We start from the raw sequence: 24,407 nt of genomic DNA, 5'->3' as shown, positions 1-24,407 counted from the left end.
TTTGAGAAATCAGTATGTTTTCTATAACTTATTTTAACTAAACAAAACTTTATGAGTAGTGAATATGTGAGAAACGTAATGGGAAAACCTAAACTAAACGTAATAAGTAAACCAAGCCCTTCAACAAACGAAAAGGTCTTCATGTCAAACTAGGCTAATGTTAATCGTCAAAGAAAAAAACAATTAAGGCCATAAGAGTAAAGGATGATTGACATAGAAGGGTGGTAACAAAAAGGTCTTTATTTAGTGGATATCCTTTGTGGGATAGCTCATTACTCTTGAACTGCTATGAGGTAAAAGAGCTATAAGAGAAGCTTTTGTTTCATATACCTTGGTGAAAAAGACATTGAACAACTTTCCCTTTATGGAAACCACATTAGCTCTTACTGATTTGAAGACATTATACCATGTTGCCAAATCATTACACACTCTTTGCATAACAACATTAAAATCTAAAATACGTTTCAAAAGTTTGAGACAAAATATTATTCTCAATCATCTTGAAAAAGTAGCACTGTAATACTTATGGGTTAAGATTGCCACTTTATTTCGACACACAACCTCCTTAGAAGATAATTCTTAATTTTGGGATTTTATTGCAGTAATGTGATCCATTATCGTAAATAAACTTAATTTATTTAGTTATAGACAATGAAAAATTGTTTTTTTTTCTTTGATTAAGTTATTATAAGCAAGGTTTTTGTTGGTATATGTATGCGATTTGAATTTTTATAATACAACAACATTAACAATGCAAAGCCTCAGTCCAAAAAGACTTGGGGCCGAGTACATGAATTATCTAATCATTCTTAGTGGTCGTCTACATAAATTATTAAATCATTCTCAGTGGTTGTCCATATAAATTCATCTCCATTCATTTTGATTATCTTATATCATTTTCTGCTACTGTCCTATGGGTCATCTTCAATCTTAATTACTCTCTTTTTAAATCTTCAAATTTTCATTTTTTACCTTGGATATTACATGACCCAAAACAAGTCAATGTGAGATATCTTCACTAACAACTTGTATTTTTTTTCGGCCTTACTTGATATTAATCTTCAACCATGAAAATCAATTCCAAGGATCATTTACGTATATCCTCCTCCTCCATTCTTCATTATGTCTTGTAATATGATCCAGCAAATGCAGTTCTTATCTTCAGCCTACTTTTCCTTTTCTAATCTCCTTAAAAGTTTGAATTAAAAAAGCTTTTGGTTGGTTGGGATGAATATAATTTTTTAGTTTAAGCTAATGATTGACTACTTCCTAACTTATGAGCCGATTCATACCTGAGCCCAAAGATACTTCAACTTAAACCAACTTGGCGACTTATTAACATCTTTTGGCTGTTGGAAAAGGTAGGTTGTTAGTGTACATTTTTGGCTAAGGTAACTAGATCATTCATGTATTTCTCATTTGCAGAGATTCAGAGGAATTGGATATCCTTCTGATGGTAGGCTGTTTGTCCTCGTATGTTTTATACTATATTTTGTGTTTGTCTGTGTGTATATGTGTGTGCATCTATCGATGGCATATAGATGTATGCATATGTTTATTGAATTAGAGGTGTGTTGCATCATTTGTTTTTATGAGAACATTGTCTTGTTATTCTGAGTTAACAGTCTGGATCGTATATATTTATTTATTAGAGTAATTGCTATGTACAACAGGCATGCTGTCCTTTGTCATATTTGTCATAGTCACCAGATGCACTTGCCTAGGGACCTCTTTGTGTACTGGTTTGATGGCATATGCACCAGTTTGGAGAGGTATATTTTTATTAAATCTCGCTTTGCTCTTGTTCTCGTCCTCTGTATTCTCCCATTTCCTTCTCTCAGTCACTCTTAGAATTAGAAGTGGTCAATTTTTTCCTGCCAATGCTAGTTCAAGGCTGGTCCCTGTTGATTGATCGTCACACTAGGTGGTCCAATATGACTCGTCATTTGTTAGGCCACTTTTATATATTTGGAAAGGATCACACTTCTATAATATTTATATAGTACTTTACATTATTTTGGAGTGGTCGTTTTGGCCTTCATGTTCCCCACATCGGCTTGTTTGATGGGGAATTATAAAAAAGAACCCAAATTAATGTCAAAAATTGAGACCTCCTAGTTTGTAAGATCTATCATCTAATATAAGTGCAAATCCGACACTTTCTCTAACACACCTATGAATAACCAATCACCTCATATTAATGCATTGGCCACCTAACTATTACCTCGTACTTCCTCTGTTTTTTAGTTGCTAAGAAGCCCTACATTTTACTAGAGTATGGTTGAGCAATGCAGCAACTAAAATTAGCACAGGAAGTAAATGGCTGGAAGCCTGGAACTATCGAGCTTCTAGCGAAGTAGAATGAAGAAAAGTGGAAATGTTAAACGGGTCTTACTTTCTCATGCATCTACTGTTCTCTATGGTCTATGTGTTGTATGAGTCTAGAAAGAGTAAGTTTTATTGTTAATATCATGTTTTTTTCCTCATCATGATTGTAGCTTGTGCTATTCTGTAGAATCTTGTCTGATGCTAATGTGGAGCATTCTTATGACTGTTTGTTGTGGACATTACGGTATGCTTCACATAAAACCATCTTCTTCTTATTTAATTTTTACTACTTTAAACCACATATCTTCTTAGTAACTTTGGCTAATCTGGTTAGCCTTATTCTAGGAAAGTGTCTTTTCTGCAGCTAATTTGTTTTCCTTACATGTTTAATTTTGATTCTAATTTATCTTCTTTGTCTAAAGGAGTTTACATCAACTCTTTGTGCTGCTTTTGCCTCTACTATCTCTGGATGAAGGGTCTCCGAATTCGTCTCCAATCGCAAACACGGTATATAATTAGAAATAGAAAAAGTTCCCCTTGCACTTATAAGCAACTGTTCCTGTGGCATACCTTTTACCTTACTCTCTCGCCATGCGTCTTAACTTTCAATGTATAGCTTATGTTGATGAAGAAGACACTGTACTCTGCATCAAAATGTTTAGTATATAAATGAACAAAGTTAATAGGGAAATTAATTATCTGAAGTTATATACTCAGTTACTCACTTTATTGAGCTAATAAAATTTTTTTTAAGTCATCCTCTTTGTTGAAACTCAAGTGAACACCTTGCTGCAGAAGTATGTTTGTTTCACTAGTTCAGTACCTTCTATTAACCTGATCACCTCTTGTTTCTCTTGTAAAACTTATTAAGTGTGTCTTTGATATTTTTTTCATTGTTTACTAGTATATGGTAATTTTTTTAGCTTCTATGCATTGGTTAGTCATTTTTTTGGCATCAAAGAGGGTTTGCTAGTGTTTAGTTCTAAGAAGTTGAAGCTTGCACTTCTCCTTAGAATATTTGAACATTCTTGTATTTGGAAGAGGGAATACACATGCACACATACACTGACACACATATGTAAATTATTTATATGTCCAGTTCACTGTAGCCCCACATACAATAAAACACGATGTGACATCATAATGATGTCTGTTGACATTTAAAAAATTAGTTCACTCTCCCTCCTCATTTAATTCAAAATTAGCTGGCGCTTCACTTCACACATCACCACCATCTACTCGGGCACCATCAAGCTACTATGACCGAATCACCACCACCGCCATTTCCATCGGCGAGCCACGTCCAGTGACTTACTTGGCTGCTACTGCCACCATATTTTCTCACCAGTCTCCATTTTTCTTCACAAGATAACATCAATTATAAATTATTTTGTGTTTCACACTATCTAATGAACTCTTTTGACTGTTATTTTCTTTAGTTGTGCATAATCTATAGTTATAAAAGATTTGATATCACGTAATTATGCATTGTTGAAAATCATACAAGATTCTTCTTGATTATTTTTTTTCTTATACGTAATAAACAAGATGTAAGACAATATCGTTTGATGAATAGTGGCTACTATGAAACATATCCACTTAATTAAACAAAGGTACTAATTAAAAAATTAACGGATTTTTGGAAGAATTGGACAATCCAACATCAAAAATATTGAACAATAGGTGGTGGTAAGCAAGATTTAATGAAAAGGAAAATGAGAAACTTAGTTATGAAACTTTGGTGGTGGTGCTCATATCTGAAAGGAGGGTAGGGTATGAGAAGACGGGAGAGAGAATTTTGAGGATGCACTATAGAGATTTTAACAAGTTTAGGTACTGTTTAATAAGGTGTTTGAGATAATTCATTGGTAGGCCAGTGGTGCACGACAGGATGAGGGGAGGTTATATTAGGAAGTATTGAGTTCAAATAAGGAAAGATTTTAAAGTGGACAAACAAAAAATAGTATGATAGGAGGGTATATTGGGAAGTATCGAGTCCAAACACGGAAAGTTTTTAAAGTGGACAAACAAAAAAAAGGATAGAAACGGAACAGTGGATAAACAGAAAAAAGAGAGATAGTACATCGTTAAAACCTACTGTTGGTTACAATGGAGTTGATTTGTGGTCTCTTGATGTAGGTGTTGAGGTAAGGACTTCTGATTTGCTAATTATAATTTTTCATTCTGTGCTAAGTAGTTTTTTAATCTTAAAATCCCTCTCGTAGCAATGAAAGCAACAAAAATCTTTGTTTTTGAAAAGATGAAAAAAGAAAGGCCAACATGTATGCAGCGTGTCCTTTTAGTCAGTAATTCGGAAGAGGTCTGTTAAATTTTCTGCACCTGATTAAAAGGTTTGGATTTTGAATTCTATATGACATATATCATAATGATCTTTAGTTTTTATGAATAATAGTGAGAATTTGCTTTTGGTATCTATAACAATGCCTGCATTTGATTTTGCAGATTGCCCGGGGATGGCAAACAGTTTGGAGCTGTCTTGTTCGTGGTTTCCCCAAGTTCAGCAATATCTCTTCTGTTGTAAGTTTTATTTCAACGTGTTAACAAAATTTTTCAATTTGGTTGTTACGCTGATTTTTTTAAAATAGACTTTTTTTCAGTTGTCAAATTTATAATAAAACAAATAGTAAAAGATGATAGATAAATTTAAGATAATATTGAGGAAGATGAGCTGGTCGTGCATCTCTGTTAAGGGAGGTGAATAGATGAGTGAGCTGTACTTTTCTATGAAGAGGAAGTCCCCCAGGGAAAATCACTGAGCTGGTGATTCCAAATTGTTATGAAATGCTTGCTAATGAGACTTTTTTTAGAAGTTAGAGACCTGTTTTTGTCGTCATCCTCAATCCCACTCTTTTTCTTTGTGTTTTGCATGCTATGTGGTACGTAGGTGCATTGTCCCCTATGAAAGATGAAGTTCAGATTTCCAAAGTGCTGGGGAAGTCCCTAATCAACTTTTTATCACAGAAATTTATGAGCTACCTAGTACATCTCAAGTTATGAGAATTGGTGCCTTATAATTTCTTTTCAAAAACAAGCACCAATTTCTTATTTTTTGTTTATTTTGGTAGCTCTACCAACTGGGTTTACCATTGTGTTGTGCATTTTGATTTTTATAAATTTTATGGATATGAAAAAGGTCATCTTTAGTTGGCAGTGCTACTTTTTCACATTTTATTTTTATCAGTGAGGTAGCTACAAAACTCAATGTATCTGGTACTTTCCCACAATACTTTCTTGTATCAAATGCCTGTTTCTCTTCTAAGAATTTCATTATGATCATATATCAAAGAAATACGTTTCATCTTTTCTTGAAAATTATGTTTGACATCTTATTAGTATAAAAATTTGTCAGGTACTTTTCACATTTTGATCATTTTGCTTATCCCTTGATATCTTATCAGTATAGTTCTATAACTTTAGCACTGCATCTGTTAAGTTTGTCTATTTTGCTAACACGTATATCTTACATGGACCATATGCAGGCTGATGCTGCTTTTAGGTTGTTAGGAGATTTGGTCTCTCATGTGAGTTTACATTCTTCTTGGTGAATGATTTCCTATAGCTAAATAACTTTGGAGATTCTGCATGGTGTTATTGGTTGTTCATATGCATTTTTTTTATCGAAGCAGCTAAATTCTCCTTTTCCAGGACATACTGAATATGACAGAAATACCGCAGGATGTATGGGACCTTCAATGTTTTAGATGTATCTCATCTTCGTAAGTCCTTTTTTTTTTACCTGATTATTATTATAAGTTACACTGCTACTTCTGCTTTTCAATTTAGCAGTTGTTTTAAGTACCTCTGTGATGCATATGATTTTGCAATATTTCAAAAATTTTGACAGCTTGTTCTCTTTAGGCCTTGTCTGGATTCAAGGTAAAAATTAAAGGAAAATTAATTCAGCTCAAGTATTTTTGGCAAACAAATTTAAGAAGGAAATTGTACCAGAGCAGATTTTTTTTTTTATATGTTGGGCAGTTTTAATGGACTAAAACTTTCGCTCCCCTTTCATCATCTTACACATCTACTAGAACTGAACAATCATTAATAAATAATAACCAACATGATTTTGCCCAAATTAATAAATACTAACTTTGTAGAGAGAAATGAATAGATTTGAAACTTGGAAAGAAATGCTAACAAAACAAACATAAAGACAAATCTCGACACTAATCCACACTGATTCTAATACTATCGCCATTATTGACGTGTATTTCCGACAAAAGCTTTTCATACGAGATGAGAAACCGTTGAACAAGAGAGCTAGATACATATTTAACGATGACACATGCTGGAATCACAACATCTAAAATTACGTATGAAGTAGTATATATTTTCTGTTTTCGCTTCTCAGTTGCGAGTTCTATTTTATTGACAGAGAGAGCTGTGAAGGCTTTTACTTTTTTCATAGTATAAGGATACAACTAAACTATGAGAGAAGATGGTAATTTTAGAAGTTTTCAAAATCTTTCGAGTCATTTGTAAACAAGGGAGCTAAGTACCAAAACCTTGTTTGGATTTCAGAACAGCCAGCCTTCTCTCCCTTCCATGATATTGTGAACTCGGTCCAGCATCCCTTCTTCTTGCTATCTTTACTGTAATTTATTTCTTTTTTTCTTTTTGGTTCTTCAATTCTGCATAAATTTTTTACTACAGGTCTGCTCTGTACTTCATTTCATGTTATTTCTCCAGGAAAGGTTCTCAAGTAAGCTTCTGTCCAGCCTCAATGCCTTCTCAGTCTATGTTATGCATTTCCGTCGTTATATTATTGCTGTCTGTTTCTTGGCAACTCTATTGTGTTATGTTATTTGTAAGTTTCTTTCTGCTTTGTCAGGGTTGGGAGGGAGGGGGGTGGGGGTGGGGGTGGGGGGAGTGATGATTTAATTGATGGTTTCTTTTTATTGCAAGTGCAGAAATAATTCCCGTGTAGGCCATTGTGCAATGTGATGACATGCTCTTTTTTTTTATTTAGATTCATCACTGGTTTCTGTATATATCAGTAGAAAAATAAATTGCGTGGGTAGTAATTAATAAGCAGGCGTCTTATTATGTTATAATGTATCCATCTTGTTGTGCAGGGTGACTTACGAGACAACTTGTATCTAAGACAAAATATCCTGAGAGGAGTTATGAGTTATATCAACACAAGGGTTAGTCAAATCAATGTAACCTGTTGAAAATGGATTTAAGCCTTTCTTTTATGTTGATAAGTTCTCTTAAGAAACATTGTCGGTTAAAACACGTATATGTGTGTACTTATTTGCTTGTTTATTTATATACTATTTTGCTGAGCTACAGGAGATTATCATATTGGATGAGCGTGTGGTAATATTGTTTCCAGCTGCCATTTATGCAATCTGTGTGGGAGTTTCTATCATTAAGGATCATTGTGGATGGTTCACATTTTTTTGCAATATTGAAGACAAGGGAAAGGCATCTCACTGGCTCAAAGCCTATTATGTAAGTTTGCATCTACAAAAATAGTTGACACTATTATGACACGAATTTCAAGAAGTTATCCACATCATCATAATTGTTTTGAGAATTCGAGAAGTGAATTACACCGGATATGCTAAAATTGGAGCACTAAGATGTCCGTGTAGTGAATTTATTTGTGGCTGTAATATACCATTATAATTTGTCTTTGGAATGAACCAATTGATTTTTTTTGTGAAATTTGCTTTACTATACACCTATGTACTTAGGTGAGTAATTAATCTAAAGAGTTTGATTTTAGTGTTTGATAGTTCTTTGATGATTTTTTCTTGGTTCGTAGGGGGATCAGCAAACCCATGCGGAATCAGATGAACATTTTGATTGCTTTGTCAATGTCCTTGCAGAGCTAAATATTTATTGCCAGGACAAGGTACCTGAATATGCTCTGGCTACCATGAGAGTTGCTTGTTTGTTTGTGTAAACAATCTATATCTTTTGCATTGCATTTATCACCCTTTTTACTGCTATCTGATAAAAGATATTGGGGTTTTCTACTAAACTTTATCAAAATTAAGATTCATAGAACACAATCTGGAAAATAAGAAAAATTCTAGAAAGAGCAAGTAATATTCGTAGAGATACACAAACTGTTGTGAATTGTGATATATACAGCTATTATTGGTAGCTCTTACATCAATTGTATATTTATAGTGCACCAAGAAAGACTAATAGGTTCTGGGGGTCAAGTTCCAGAAGCAGAAGACTTAAGAATTGAAACTTACACAAGGTAAGGACCACACGACAGTCTTATCCTTATCTGGCCAGATTTATTTGGGGAAATTTTGCTCCTTTTGTGTGATGTTCCAAATGATATTCTGCAAGAATATGGAAGTGGAAATTCATGACAAGTTACTGCAGCACAACATGCCATGACCCCAATGCGAAGTGCCTCTCATCTAGGCAGGTTTCGAGGTTCAGATGTACACAACCTTAGCCTTGAAATGTAAATGTCGTTGATCGGATAAAATTGAGTACGAACTGGAGAACTGGACATGCAGTCTAGGGAAAAACAAATTTCAAAAGAAGTCAAACTTCCTAAATTGTCAACTAGGGCTGTTGGCAAAATTTGTTTAGTGAAGGTTGTTCTAGAAGACAAATTTAGAATACCTACAAACAAGAGTGTTCTGACAATACTTAATGTTCTGACAATACTTAATGTTCTATAAGCCTGTTTTGTTACTAAATGAACTAAACGAACAAGGGTTTTCTGCCAGCTCGTAGTATTGTAGATTAGGTGGGTTCTTAGTATGTGCACAACTTCTGGACTTGGAAATTGTTGGAACTAATTCCAGAACTTTTCTGACTTTCTTTTGAACTATAGTTTCCAGTGGATTCTCTAGGATCTGGGGATGCTTAATGTTTTGACAGTTCATCTTTCTAGTCTTTTTATTGTTGATGTAGAATCTGCCTATGATTGTATTTCTTGAGCACCTTAATATTACGTTTAATTCTGGCTCTCCATCAATGTGCCAAAATATTTGTCAGATCTTCTAGTCCTTTTCAACTGTCATATATAACAGCATCAACATTCCATTATATGAATGCCAAGTAGCTTCTGGATGTACGCAACCTTACCCTTGTAATAACAAAGAGATTGTTTCCGATTGACATTCAATTTCTTATCGATCAAAATATACATGTGCATTCATTACTTAAAGGTGAAAAATGTAAGAAACTCAGGTTTTTAAAGGCACCAAGCTTGAGACAATGAGGTATTTATAGTTATATTAAGGTGACTAGATACTCAGTGGCTCAGTGCTGATATGACCCCAGGTGGACCAGTCTGCTGCGTCCTGGGGTCTATTACGCCTGTATCCATAGTGAGGCACATCTTGTACTATAATGGAGCTTATTTTTCTTCAAGGGAGAGAGGCGCTGATGGTGTTGAGGGGTTAGAACTGGGTAGAATTAGGGTACTAAGTTTTCTTAGTAGTGGTAAAGTAATTGTTTTAAATGTTACTAATAGTGGAAACTATAGAAATGAGGCAAAAGAAAGAGAAACGGACAAAAGTGGAGAGTGAGAACAATGCAACATAACAAAAAGACCTTCCATTTCCCCATTGCCATCTAGTGTTCACTGGAAAAAAAACGAGGCAGCAAAACGTGCAGGACAACAAGACTATGCTATTACTAATGAGAAACATGTAGTTCTTTATTCTGTTGACAAACTAGTTTGTATCCTCAAAGTTGCATATTTTGTTTCACTTTGCTTCATTTTAGGCTCCATTGTCATGCAAGTCTCGAGGTGTGCGCCTTCCACGGCAGCTAAGAGATCCATTACTGAATGAGATGGAAAACTGCATTCTTCATGATCTGGTGGATAGAAATACAGAAAAGAACCTATCTGACATCTTTCTTCGTTGTGCTCTTTTGTCTAAGTTTCTTTATGGCTCCTTTTTAACAAGGTGAGATCTTTTTTACACGTCTTACTATGCACACTTCTTCTGTCTATTTGTTTTTTTATTAGATCTACAGGAATGTTTAGGAAATTCTTTGTGATTTATTTCGACTAAAAATGTTTGGTTGTTATTTTACACAGAAGTCTTTTTCATAAGTGGAAGCCTCTATAGATGTATTAGAGTAATTTTGATGTTATTTTTCTTGCTAGAGAGATAATGGCCTGCTTTCATTGCACTATTGTTGAGAAAAGATCTCTTTTGCTTAGAAAAGTGAAAGATTTCTTACATTGTTGACTTGTTAAATCTCGGTTTTTAAATCTCGGTTTTGACGTAATGCTACAGTCCTACAGAGCTCACAAGTTTCATATCAGGCTTTCTTTCTTACCTGATTTTGATGTTCGTTTCCAGCCAATAATTCAACTTTTTGTTATTCTTGTCACTGGTTAATTTCTGTCTTTCTCTCTGATGCTCGATCTGTATCTGTAATTTACATCAGCATTGTTGATGCTGTATCCTGCAGATTGAAAGATGAGATATCTCCTTTCCGTGCAAAACTTGGTGACTGCTTGTCAAATTTAATTGAATCCGCTGTTTCCATAGTACAAGAATCAGTAAGGGATATTAAAACTCATGGTCTGTGGAGTTCAAACCCTATCATTGACGGAACTCACTCTGCTGTCTGCTTCAAAATCTTTCTCAGCTGCCCAATTTTCATCTCTGGTGGAAAAGAAGTAACAATTGATCCTGCGCTTCATACATCAAGTGTTCATGGCATTGAAAGGCTTCTGAAGGCCTTTTCTAGTTTGTACCTGGAAATTTCTAGTTGTGACAGAGATCTACAATGTGAGACTAGATCTTTTGAGGTTCCAAGTTTGATCTCCCCTGTTGATGAGCCCTTGGGGGGAGTTAAAAGCAGATTAATAGACATGGAGTTGGATGTGCCTAATGAGTCTAGTGATGTTGTCTCAAGTGGGATAATGGGCCCTGGGACTTGTGTTACTAGTTCAAGGTTTAAAGTCGACATGTTATCACTCATTGCAGGTTGTTTTTCAGTAATTCCTGTGGCGACATGGGATATTTTCTTTGACTTTCTGATTACTGAAAGTGATTTCAAGGTAACTAAAATATACATGTTCGGTTAAAATTTTGAAGAAGCCATATTTATTACTGTTACTAATGTTTTGAACAGGTCAGTGAAACTATTCTGCATATTTTGTGTGAAAATCCTCATTGGTCTTCTTCTGTAAAGCTGACTAATTTGGTAATCTATCCTTCTTGATGTTATTTTGTAACCGTTATTGTAAAAGAGATATGTTCGTACCTTGAGTTATTAGTTTGCTTCTTGAAAAATTTCACTCTTGAATTGTATATACCAATAATTTTGTAAAAACATACTAAACTTGATAACTTAGTGTACAATTAAATAAAATTTCCATAATAGTGGCAACCAGAGTTGCAAAATTATGTTTGAAGGTAATTGCAACGTGTAAATGTTGGACAGGTATCCTTCATGGATGAAGTAGTTGAGCTGAAACTGAGCTTAAAGCTTAACTGCTTTAATGCTCTCAGTACCTCTTGTTGCTTATTAAAAAGTTTGATATCTTTGCGTTGCTATGGGAAAGACGAAGATGGACTTCTCTCTATGAAGGAAAGAAATAATGAGAAGGTATTGTTCTTGATCCTATTCCATGACTTGATACGTAAATTCTCTGCTAATTACGTTAAGTAAAATTAACAAAAATTAAATACCTGATATGAATTTTGATTTCAAGTTATAGTGTCTTAACTTGCAAAACTCAAAAAAGAGGTTTTTAAACACTTCTGTCATGAATATTTCCTACTATATAGTTTAGCTTTTGATTCACAACTTACAAAGGTTTGATGTGAGAATATGCGAATATCTCTCAAAATCTATATCTGAATTTTGTCAGCTTGCACCAGCAAGAAAAGGCAAGGACATAAGCTTTCAAAGCACAGTATAACTATATCAATCACACCAAAATATATTACATACAATCCTCTTATAGTTGATGGAAATTACTTGTCTAATAACAGTAAAATTCTAAACAATTTTAATATCCTAATTATCACAAACTAACTTATTAAAATAAACTAGCTAACATAAAATGCACGCCCAACTCTTAATTTGATAGAATCTTATATTTATTCCATCTAAACGTTATAAACCGTTTATAATTATAGTTAAATTTCATGGTACTTGCGTTGTGTTAGTGGTATCTTCAACATGTAGATTTCTATAAAGATCTTAGCTCACATGTCACTACCTTCATCAAATGCTCAACAAAAATCATCCAGTTTCCGAAATCACAAAGGACGTAGTACATTGTAGAGCCAATGATTATCTATGATGATAATAAAATGAAAAACACTTTTTGGGGACTTATGTTGCCAAATTTCATCTTTAGCTGCAAAGTTAGTCATCTCCATTTATTGTAGGAGCTTATAATCCACTTATTTAATGATGATGATGTTATTTTTCTCTTTGCCATTACTGTGCAAGTACATATATTCGAAAGGCTGATTGAAGTTTAGCCTTTTGAGTTTCAATACTAAATAATATCCATCTGAATGTTTAATTATTATTGATCTGCTCTTATATCCATAGTCCTTGAGGCTATGCTTACAAATGTAGGAAATTTTTTCTTTTGTGTTTGTTTATGTTCTCGATGTTATCTGACTGTCTGGTAACATAGTATTGCAACAAGTTAAACATTTTCTGCTTAAGTGAAGAACTCCACCAAAATACTAGTATATTAGAGTTTCAGCTGTTTGCCATTCACCCTTCACCGTTCACCCTTCACACCTGGTGACAACCACACCTTATCAAGCTTGTAAGCAAGATACATCCAGGTTGTGTATCCGAGAGAAGTCCAAATGGTTTTTTTTTTTAATTTTTTTTTTAATTTTTTTTATGGATTTTGACATCAAATCTGAAAACTTCTTGTCTTAGACTGGTTGATGTCATATTGGTGGCCGACACTAGATAAAATTGAGAATGCCTTTGGGTAAGTGTGGCAATATGTGCTTTGTCCATTTTGGATGGATTGATTTAAAAGTGCTATCATGGCATCGACTTGGTAAGCACAAATTAGAAAAATTTCTGGAATGAACTGAGATTGACATTTCTTATTGCTTTTAATGGTTTTAATATCTTTTAATTGGAGGTGTGTAGTCGTTTGTGTACTTTCTACTTTTAATTTTGGATGTTTTGGTGAGGTTGCCTATAATGTTGGTTTTGTATAATGATTTATGTGTTAGATATTTTCACTTCCTTCGTTGGAATGTTCCAGTTAGGACCTACCGTCATTAATACCAATTAAACTGTTCGCAGAGCTTGATGCCACTTGGAGATTTGTTGAATAAAGTTGCCGAATCTAATTTACTTGATTGGCGTGGACGTCGAAAGCTGGTGGACTGCATTTGTGATTTTATCTCCTTAAGTCCTTTGATTGGTCAGGTAACTTACACTGCAATGAGATTTATTCAAGTTTTTTGCTTCACTAAGAATGTGAAGCATGTATGCATGTATAGAAATAAGAGCCAATAAATTTGTGTAATTTTTATTTTTCTCGACTTGATTGATTAATCGACTTCTATTTATTATTTTTCGAGAGCGAAGTCCAAATATTTATAGTTCTTTGGTTTTGAATCATAATTGAGTATTTGCACTTCTTATCTTATTCATGTAAAGTTGTAGATGATGTTTGTTGGGTCAATTGGAAACAACATCTTTTATTCACTAATAGGGGTAAGGTTGCTTACAGATGACCCTCCCAAACCCACTCTTGGTGGGAGCCACTTGTGGCAATCAGGGTAATGGAATATTGATTGATCAATTGATTTCCAATTTGTTCAATATGTAAAATAATTTAGCTAATCTTATATTTTTTTTTACAAAACTTATTTTAAACAAAGACATTGATATGAGATAAATTCAAATGGAATATTATGGTATGGTTATTTGCTGTCTAATATGAAAGTATTTTTCATAGTATTTAATTAACTTTACTATATGGTTTAATTTATGTTTATTTTCCTATTATATTGATATATCACTCCCGTTGTTCCTTTATGATTTTCCCACTTTCACATTTCTTTTGTATACAATACTATAAAATTTATATCTTGCATTTTCACATGTCCTAATAGTCACAAATCTTGACGCATGGCATTTTCTGTATTGTTGAGAGCCTACGATAAAGTTTTCAATGTCTCAAACTATCACGTGATTGCTCTGTCTATTCGGGCCCTAGTCATGAAATTCCTTAATAGACAGAGGTTGCATGGCTTATATATTTGTAATTTCATTTCAAAAAAAATAGATACTTGGTGGCAAAGGTGAAGCAACTATTGACACCATGGTGCATATATGTGGTTTTGATATGGAGTGCATGTGTTCAAACATATTGCAATAACTGAATTATTTGTTTTGTGCTCAAGTCCTTTTCTGCATTACATTTCTTCTAATATGTTTCAATCTTAAACATCTTTTTTTTCCTGTGCAAACAGACAATGATCCAAAGGTTGTTGATATTGTTGAAAGATCCTGATTATCGAGTGAGATTCAATTTGGCTAGGAGGATTGGTATCCTTTTCCTCACATGGGATGGTCATGATGTTCTTTTTCAGGATATTTGGTTGGTTCACGTTCTTGTTGAGTTTAGTACTATTTTGTAGCTTCTTCATTTTCTTTCTTAAGTTGTGATCACTTGATTGCTGAACTTGATATAGTGGTGTAGAAATTATGTGTTATGATTTGACTAACACTGGTAAGTTGACAAGGTTATGTAGAACAAAGCAATTATAGTGACTAGGAAAGTGTATGCTAATGCAATTAATAACTATTTCCTTTCCTTTCACAAAATGTCACTTTGACTATTGACAAACTTTATATCCGTATTTAGACCTAGTCATTAAGTTTAGTTAACATAGAATGGGGAGACAATGATGAAACCACTGCTTGTAAGATGTTTTTTGTTAACTATTTTGTCCTCTCCTTTACCTTATCTTTGTTGGAAAGTTCCTTGTTTTTATTTTATTGCTTGCACACGCTGTGGAGGTTACTAGGTGTGTAGATCGTAAAAATAAACATCAAATTGGGTGTATACTATCTATTTGGTCAAGTCATCCAATATCCTATGTTCACCTCATCCTCGTGCATGTCACCATTGTTTATAAATGTTGGCCATAAAGCTTCTGTTCCCGTAAAAGTCAAACCAACGATACGTTACACTAATCACTAGAAGATATGTGCTCTTTTCGAAATCGATAAATGATATTGCATTTCCTAGATGGGAAAAGGTAAAGGCTTATCCACATGTCACATATTGTTACATTTTCTTTTGTTGGCCCAGTTTATGCTAGTTTTGTTTTGTTTTTTTCTCCCTTGCATTGTTGGAAAAATGCATAAATGCCCTATTACATTGGTTCGTTTTGATGGTAATCATTTCATCTATTTTATTGGTTTTCTTTGTAGCTCCAACTTCGGTCCGAAATTGATCATGTGCTCAAGAGGGAAACTTGTCACTGAAAAGGAGGTCCAGCCAAATGATTATTCCTCACATCCAATTATGGAAACTATTGTCATAACTCTTATGCATGTTGCTTTTCATAGTGAGAAAGTGGAATCAGAGGTGTCTTATAATGCTATTTTAGTATGTTTAAATTTGTGAATTCTTTTGAACTATGTTTGATTTGACTACTGTGGCATTTGCAGGCAGTTTTTATGATATGTGTGATCTCCGCTATTGGTGGTTGTGAAAGGTAATCATTGCTTCCTTTTTTCCAGCTCATATTTCAATTATTCAATACAATTTGTCTATTTGTCATTGTTTTTTTTTTGGGACGATAATTATTATTCAGGCAATTAGTGAAAGCAGCATTAGATAATCTTGCTCGACAACTCCATTATTCATGTCGGTCAAAGGTGATACTTCTATTTTCCTTCTTTTTAAGTCAAGCAACATTAAAGAAACCTAGTATCCTTATCCCATGAGGGCACAATTATCTAAGTTAATTGAACAAGCCTTGAATCTTGATATTCAGAATAACATAATGCAAATTTACATTGGTATTTAGAGATCCTAAATTTATGTCTAAACAACCGGTTTCATAATTGGAAAAAAAGAAAAACTTAACTAAAAATGATTATACTTTTATAATTTGCAAAGTAACGTAGAATTGGACTAGTTTATATATTACTGCAACAAGAGAATCTTCAAGAAAAAATATCTTTTGTGTTTTTAGATGTCTTCTTTTCGTTTTGACCATTTGATCATGTGTAACAATGTAAGACATGGGTTCAATGCTAAGATTTATTAGTGCCAAACAAAAATAAGTTGCTTTTCATATATTTGATTGATTATAGGACCTTTTTGTTGGCTCAAAATTGCTTTTATTGGATAAGTGCTAGTAAATAAATGAAAACAATGTATTTTGGATTAATCAATCTAGAATTGATATCATTGTTTATGCTTCAAATGTGAAGAATGAAAATGAGGAGACATTTAAGAAGCATATTTAGTTGCTTAAATTGATATTGTTGGAGTCTTGGTGATCATCCCATTTATTTGATTGATTAAAAGTTCCTTTTTTTTTATCTAGTAAACTTCATATTGACAATTGTTTCTCTTTTAGTTTTTTAAATTAAATATGTGATAGTTACACTTGTATTCTGTTTTATAAGTGGGAACAATAGTGCAAATTTGTGATTTTTGTTGCGGTTGCGAAAGAGATTTTGCGGTCAATGGGCCTTATATTTCAGCTGCGTTAAAATGAAAATCTTTACAATACGGTCGTAATAACGTGATGCGGCCTTTGTTTTTGCACTATGATTGGAACTCTAGATAGTAATGTAACTTTGCACTGTCCAATTATTATCAAGAGTTGAGGTTTATAGAAATTTATAGGTCTTTGAATAGATTTGACTTAGTTATTTGTTCAACCATGTGAAAAAGGGGTATGCAATTGTATTATCCCAGTAAGCAGGTAATGGGCTTGACTATGACTTATTCAAATGTATTCTTCTTCTCTGCAGTATTTGGAAGAACTTATGGGCCCTATCCTGTTTGGTTGGGTCTCTTGTGGCGTGAGTTTATGCGCACTAGTTCAGGTAAGAATCAAGGCAATTTAGTATGCCATAATGCTCCTATGTTAGATATAAATTTTTTTGAACATTTGTAGCATTTGCCTTTGCTTTTTCATGTGTAATATTTTTCAAGAACTAACCAAAAAGGATCCAGTCTTGCTATGCTACCAAATCATTTCAATATATCCCAGGGTACTAAACAACCAAATCTCCTCCCAAGTTGCTTTTCTTCAAAAGCAGGTTTCATTGAACCAATAGGCCTAATGCCAAGATTACCCGCATGCTTAGATGACTAACATCTTCCTAGTTGTTCCAATGGAAACCCTTATCAAATCATTATTTGGAAATTGAAGTTCTGTTCAATATCACACTAGCGAGGAGATGAACCATGAACAACGTAACTAGGGAAACTAGTAAAGGTGTATTCTACAATTTGTATTTTGTAGCCTACCACCTTTCTAAAAAAGCTTTGATTTTCAATTTCCATGTAGTAGGCTTGTTTTATGGAATCTCTTAGTAAAGCTAATAGGTATTTACCGTTGGACAGTTGGAGTGCACATATTTTTTTGAAGGTTTACCACTTGGCCCTCAAGATTGATGTAGCTTCAAAGTCTTGCAAGACACATCTCAAATAACCTTAAATGGTACCCCTTGATTTGCAAAGCAAGTAAAGTATTGGCCACATACTGAACTGTAGAAATTATGAACTGATAACAATTCTTGCCTATGATGTGTTGGCTTTCCAAAATGCCCGAGTTAGTGGCATTAGTGAGAAGCTTACTTAGAGTCTTAGAAGAGGAGAAAAGAGGCTGCCCTAACACAACCCAAAAAGCTAGGAAAGAGTCCTGTATTTTACTGACAAAGATCTACTAATTTGGGCTAAACAATAACGAATACAATTCCTCCATTTGCAAGTATTAGATTTCATGATCCTTGCATTTATATATTTTGATTGTACTATGCATAACAAGCTAATGGAAATATATTTATTATCTTTGAAACAGTCATATACTTCACAAGTGTATGATTCTCATGTGGTGTTGTGTACCTCACCTACCTTACCTTGTTATCGTGTTTATCTTCACAGATAATGGATCTTTTTGTTTTAGATGTTGAGCAAAATCATTTTCTGCTTTATTGTTGTCAATGGCTCCTACCTGCCCTTGTCTTGCATGGTGACAGCTCCAATCTTCAGTATTTAGCTGAGGTATACTATCTTTCCTTGGCCTTTCTCCTCATTTTAGCCATTCTTTTTTAATTTGTCATTGTTGGAATTCGTGTGTTTGTTGGCGGAAATAAGGGGGAGGTTGGAGCCTTGGAGGCTTTGATGTGTCATGTGTGTCTTGTGATTTTTCTCCTATTGTTTTTACTTTAAGATTTTGGTCACTCATTCTTGCTCTTTCTGTTCTTCAAGTTTGCTGAGTTAATGAAAATGATGTTTCTTTTTTACGCTTTATTTGAATTTTATTTCAATTGTGTTGTTTGTGTGGTCTATTTTATTGAATTCACTTTCTTGTTGCAAACAGCTTACACAGCAATCTGCGCCTGTTCTGGTTAAAAGTCACTTCGTTCCAGTTTTTTCTATCTGTATGGCGGTGTATTGTAGCAAAATGACTGGTTGGGAAAAGGGATCAGCTGCTCTTCAGAGTAAACTTCTGCACTTTGCTGAGATTTCTGACGATGACAGGGACAAACTTATAAAGAAACACATGGTTTGTACCTTTTTTGGTAGTTTGTTTATCCCGTGTGTGTTGCTAAGCATGTCATGATGAATGTGCTTTTATGGCATTCTATTCATACTTCCACTGGGTGACAGAATCATGTTATGGCTTTATTTTAGTGAGGTGAGGGGCATTCTAATGGCTGAAAAGCAGATATTAGATTGCCAATGATAGCAAGTTATTGGCCTATTAGAATTAGATTGAATTGATAGCAAGTTACCTTCTAACTTGTTAGCAATTCTTTAATGGACTTGACTCATGCTGGGAATTTTTGTCGTAGTGTTTTACGGTTTTTGGTTGTATATAAGGTTTTTTTAGCAATTTTTTCTTTTCTCTTACAATAAGTTGTTTATTCGAGTTATTGAAGATCAAGTTACATGAATTATCTAGCTAGTTGGGGACCACCGGTCTTTTTAAATGTGTTGGAAAAATGAACTGTCCAAGAGCTCTGCTCCTTAAAATATATTCGGATCCCTTAATCTAGGTTACAACTTGTTTCCTTTTGTGGTGGCGGTGCTGGTGGAGGTTGGGGGTGGGGTGGGGTGGATTTATGGGTTTTTTTTACAATTAAAATGATTTAGATTTCGTTGTCATATTTTTTTCTATTGGTTTGAGGGAATCTAGCTCTTCTGTTTTATACATCCTTTCTTTTGATATGTAATATGACTTATCTTTGTCTTATGTAAATGTGGTATTGTGATAGTAAAGAGTGGAAGCAAATGAACTATTGGTATTTTTCTTTGGTTTTTTCCTTATCTGTGCAGGTTACTATAGTCTGCCATATACTCAGTCTAGCTTCATCTGTGTCGGACCCTATGGTTCCTTTGTTTTCCAGGGAGACAATTGAACTTGCACTTCGGACAGTCGTTGATGGCTTTATGGAGCTGTAAAATACCCTACCTCAGTTTATTTGCTTACATCTGTGACTTTGTTTACTTTACTGAATGAAAATTTATTTGGGTAATCTCAGTGACAATTATCCTTCAGATGAGGGTGTTATTGACAAGATTAATGTTTTTCGTCCTGATAGAGTATTCATGGTATTCCCCCTTTTCCTTCTTCTGTTTTAATAATTAATTGGTAAAGATGCATCTTACGGAAAATTTTAATCTGTACTTCAGAGATGCACCAGAATATAGATACCTTAGCATTATTGATTTTTCCGATTTGACTACTGTTGCAAAAATATGCAGCTTTTGGTGGAGCTACACTATAAAGTAGCTGCCGCTGTAAATGACAGGCATACCTCACACCGGTTAGCTGGAATTGAGGTACTCATTAGTATCCTTGGCCATAGAGTAGCAGTTCCGAGCACTTCTTGGTGAGTTCTATTGGAGTTCATTGTTTTGATTGTCAGTTTCCACATTTCTAATTATTTAGTATAATTTCTATTGAGGTTCATCTTTGATATTAATGTTGGCTTTGTGTTTGCTTTTCAGTTACCTTTTCAATTTGGTCTGTCAATTTATGAGCTCTCGTGCTTTACAAGATCAATGCTGTCGTATGATTTCCATTATGCTCAAAATGTTTATGACTAGTCCTTCAACAGAGACTACTCACATTCTTGGAGAACAGCTGCAGGTTTCCGTTTTTCATTCTATATGGTGTTTGATTCCAGCACATGTAGTTGTTCAGTACAAGAGCATCTTAATGTCGTCATGCTTGTTTGGTGTTTGATCTTATGGAAGAATCAACCTTAAGAACGAGGCTTTTATTCCATTATTTTTTACTTCTTTTACAGACAAGTAGTATTCAAGAAATTTTTTCTCCTTTTCTTTTTACTACCCTTTTACCCCCTTACCAGGAGGGCCCAAGTGTTGTTAGTTATGTTTCAGGGTAGTCTATCTTGGCTTTGGACTGCTTGTTAGCTATGAACCCTTATTCATGAACTAAGATGCTTTGAAAAGTATGTTTCTTTCATTTAGAAGGATGAATGTGACAGATTGAGGAGACTGTTTTGACAACTAGTACACTTTTGAAGTGTTGGCTTAAGGAAATTTCGATATGTTTATATTAAGGCAGCCCGGCAGGAATGGGCCTAAGGAGAGTATCATGTACTCTATCCTGTTTCGTATCTCTTTCTGGCGTATAAACATTAAGTGCTTTTGGGGAGATCCCTCTTGTAGCACTTGTTTGGGGTTTTGTTTTATGAGCTTCCTTTTTTGTCTTGTGGAAACTAATAATAGTATTACTCACCTACTTCATGTCCAACCCCCAAATGTCATCATAATCCTTTTCTCCTATCTTTTGAGGTTGTGGTAGATAAGGTTTTCCTATTATAGAGGAATACAAGGAAGTGAATTACTTAAGGACAAGGAATTTTTGTGGAAACTAGCAACTAATGGAATAAAGTGTGCTTTTCACATTGACCGTACATTGCATAAGGTTAATTACCAATTTCACTCAAGTCTGAAAAAAACAACGAATGATTGTTATGTTCTCTATCATCACTTATCTTCTGGCATAACTATTTCCGAGTGCTTTGATATTCGTTATCGGATTCCCATATAAAGATGGGTGTTGTGCTTGGAAGCAGCCAAGATAAAACATTATCTCATCTTATGACATAAACCAACTTCAAATTAATGTGGCACACTTCCTTTAAAGTGTAGTGATAAGTATGCAAGTGTTTTTACTTCATTGATGTGCCACATTGCTGAATTTGGAGTCAAATTTGAAAGGGCATCAACTTCATCTCCTAGACTCGAGTGTAGTGTTAAGTTTTAAAGGGTTTTTGGGTGGTTGTCTGAAGTTGCGCACACATCTCTTGAATGTGGTGTCAAATGAGAAAAGGTTATTAGGTGTTAAAGAGAATTGGATTTGAGTTAAGATTGACATCTTGAAAGTTTGAAATTATTTAAGGGAAGTAATTGGACTTGACAAATGTTATGAAAAAAATGTAATGTTTACATTTTTGATGCTTGAGATAAAGTGAATTAGTGTAGAGGCCAAAATATCAAGACAAAACAAGTGTTATTTGAGGCAAAGTTTAACGTTATTGAAATGATATCTAACAAGTCGGACGTGAGAGATAGGTAAAAATGGTGTATTATTGGATATAAATAGAAAAAAGATTTGCACATGGTTTCAATTGATCTGGATTCTAGTGAAGGTGTGGCAAACAACCAAGGGAAGTACTTTGGAGAGTTTAGATAAAGAAAGGTGTGACATGTAAGTATAATACTATAATCCAAGATATTTATTAGATAGTGAAAAGTGGAAACTATTGTTAGGACATGCTAAAAAGCGACCGAGGATTCCGAATCACAATTGACCCTTTTTGTTTTGCAACGATCCTATGTGATATGACAAAATCTATTTAAATGTGGAGGTCGACGTCATATCAAGACTTATTTTATGCCTATATGGAATAAAACTTTATCACAAATGATCATAGCATTGTAAAGTTATATACAAGTGGCCTTTTTTCGACTAAGTGTTTCAAGCACCTTTGATTAATTCCTCACAAGAATGGAGAAGTTGATTATGATGTAAAACACATGATTTGATGCGTGTGTCTCAAGCCTCAAATGGATAATTGCAATCGAAATATTAAGATCAAGGTGTGCCACTAAAGCTAAGGGAAAAATCCTAGTACATTGTCATACATAGAGCAAAATATTGGTGCTTCACCGCGTTGCGAACTTATTGTAAAGGTTTATGAGGTTATACAACAACCACATTCGAGATTTTGCATCGATGGTTCTAGATGCTTTGATAAAGAAAACACATTTTAGAAAGAAGAGGGTAGCTCATTTCTTGTATACTATGATGTAGGAGTGGACATAATGAAGGGTATTTCGTAGTTGCAAATAATTACGAGAAAACAAGAGAACATTGGTTTATGAAAAGATTTTAATATTTTGGACCAAAATTGATGTGTCCAAGTGTCATACACATGTTTGAGTGTCAACGGTCGACACAGATACTTAAGGTATAGTGAATTTTTGGGTAACAATTCGAATCGTCTTGTAAAAAAGATCAGATTATATACAAGTTAAAAAAGTAGAAAGTTAGGAGTTTTAGGCGCTTAAAAAAGGAAGAGGTAGGTCATTAGATGACTTGGATAGCGTAAAAGAATTGTAATTTGGAACCTTTTGGAGCATATGACAATAGATATGAAGGAATGGAGAAAGAGAATTTGTGTGGATAATATTGAAATTATTTTTCTTTGTTGTAAATTAATATTTGGATCAAGCCGAATAAAGTATTTATTGCTTTTAGCAAGGATCTCTTACATTGATTTGTTTTTGTTCATGTAGTCGACCCCATATGTTAGGATTAATGATTTGACATTGTTTTTGATATTGTTGTATCAACTTTTTGCATAACAGAGATATGGTCTATTTGCATCAATTCAAATCATCTGAATTTGATTGGGTTTTCCTTTAGAAGAATGCATGTATTTTTCTTTTATGCATTTTTTAATTCTTAACAAACACTAGCTTGGTCTCATTGGCAAACATACATTGTAACAATGGGGTAGCATAGGCTACCTATGTTTTTTTAAAAAATAATTTTTCTTTTTTTGTTACCTTGTACTTCCTCCGTTTCACTACACTCACTACATTTGACTTTTTACGCAATCAAATATATTATTTTAATCATTTATATAGAAATATGCACATCTAAAAATTATAAAAAGTTAATTTTATGAAAGTATGCAATTAGCCGATTCAAACAAGATCCCACTTGCATATACTTTTTCTTACATATAAGCCGTAATATATAATATAAGCTTGAACAATGAATAGTGTCACTAACCGTAATGCAGCGATGATTTCAGAACAGAGGAAGTATTTCACTAAGTCAATCTTTGATCTCATTGTAACTTGTAACTTTTAACTTATAGCTTTGTACGATCCGGTGTGGATGACATATAACGCACTTTTTGGCAGTGACATGAAATTATTATTGCGATATTTTACTTACAGGTCAATTTGGAGTAATGAAATTTTTTTGGGTCGTTCATTTTACCAATAAGACTGCCAAATTTTTTTATTAATTTTCTTCAACACGTTGGTGCTACCCATGATTTTGAGTTCTAGATTCGCCACTCTGAATGATACGTAAGTTTATGAATTTCTGCTTTGCAGTTTCTGGTGCCAAAATTAGTTGCTTGTTGCATACCCTTGGGATCTATTGCAGAAAAATCATGCACTTCATCATCCCAAGTTTTGTCGTTGCTTCATCTCCTAACTGTTGATTCTGATCCATCACTACATGATTACATCCGAGTAAGCCCTTTTCAATATCTTTATTTTACATATTGTATTCTTGCTATTCTTCAACACCAAAGCTTAGTGTTTGCTTGCTTTCAACCTTGTAACCTCA

General features: G+C 34.0%; 1 protein-coding gene across 3 annotated transcripts in view; it reads left to right on the top strand.

The window, feature by feature from the left end:
• Window positions 1-24,407, top strand: part of LOC130798169 (serine/threonine-protein kinase ATM) — a 55,484-nt gene that overhangs the window by 5,713 nt on the left and 25,364 nt on the right. For 2 of the 3 annotated variants that reach the window (XM_057661053.1, XM_057661056.1), the window contains exons 10-36: window positions 1,674-1,772; window positions 2,516-2,572; window positions 2,751-2,835; window positions 4,792-4,866; window positions 5,829-5,870; window positions 5,995-6,065; window positions 7,006-7,054; window positions 7,428-7,499; window positions 7,648-7,809; window positions 8,126-8,215; window positions 10,066-10,250; window positions 10,741-11,359; window positions 11,434-11,505; window positions 11,746-11,910; window positions 13,597-13,722; window positions 14,775-14,902; window positions 15,742-15,898; window positions 15,982-16,028; window positions 16,128-16,191; window positions 17,302-17,376; window positions 18,440-18,559; window positions 18,879-19,064; window positions 19,838-19,959; window positions 20,044-20,113; window positions 20,267-20,394; window positions 20,513-20,654; window positions 24,170-24,310. In XM_057661053.1, coding sequence (XP_057517036.1) covers window positions 1,674-1,772; window positions 2,516-2,572; window positions 2,751-2,835; window positions 4,792-4,866; window positions 5,829-5,870; window positions 5,995-6,065; window positions 7,006-7,054; window positions 7,428-7,499; window positions 7,648-7,809; window positions 8,126-8,215; window positions 10,066-10,250; window positions 10,741-11,359; window positions 11,434-11,505; window positions 11,746-11,910; window positions 13,597-13,722; window positions 14,775-14,902; window positions 15,742-15,898; window positions 15,982-16,028; window positions 16,128-16,191; window positions 17,302-17,376; window positions 18,440-18,559; window positions 18,879-19,064; window positions 19,838-19,959; window positions 20,044-20,113; window positions 20,267-20,394; window positions 20,513-20,654; window positions 24,170-24,310 — 3,349 coding nt within the window. The remainder of the gene's footprint in view (window positions 1-1,673; window positions 1,773-2,515; window positions 2,573-2,750; window positions 2,836-4,791; window positions 4,867-5,828; window positions 5,871-5,994; window positions 6,066-7,005; window positions 7,055-7,427; window positions 7,500-7,647; window positions 7,810-8,125; window positions 8,216-10,065; window positions 10,251-10,740; window positions 11,360-11,433; window positions 11,506-11,745; window positions 11,911-13,596; window positions 13,723-14,774; window positions 14,903-15,741; window positions 15,899-15,981; window positions 16,029-16,127; window positions 16,192-17,301; window positions 17,377-18,439; window positions 18,560-18,878; window positions 19,065-19,837; window positions 19,960-20,043; window positions 20,114-20,266; window positions 20,395-20,512; window positions 20,655-24,169; window positions 24,311-24,407) is intronic. The other variant, XM_057661054.1, reaches the window with a different exon arrangement.

The sequence above is a fragment of the Amaranthus tricolor genome, chromosome 13 (assembly GCF_026212465.1).
Source record: "Amaranthus tricolor cultivar Red isolate AtriRed21 chromosome 13, ASM2621246v1, whole genome shotgun sequence".
Taxonomy (NCBI): Eukaryota; Viridiplantae; Streptophyta; class Magnoliopsida; order Caryophyllales; family Amaranthaceae; genus Amaranthus; species Amaranthus tricolor.
Note: the sequence above shows the minus strand (reverse complement) of the source record. Positions and strands in the feature narration are given on the sequence as shown.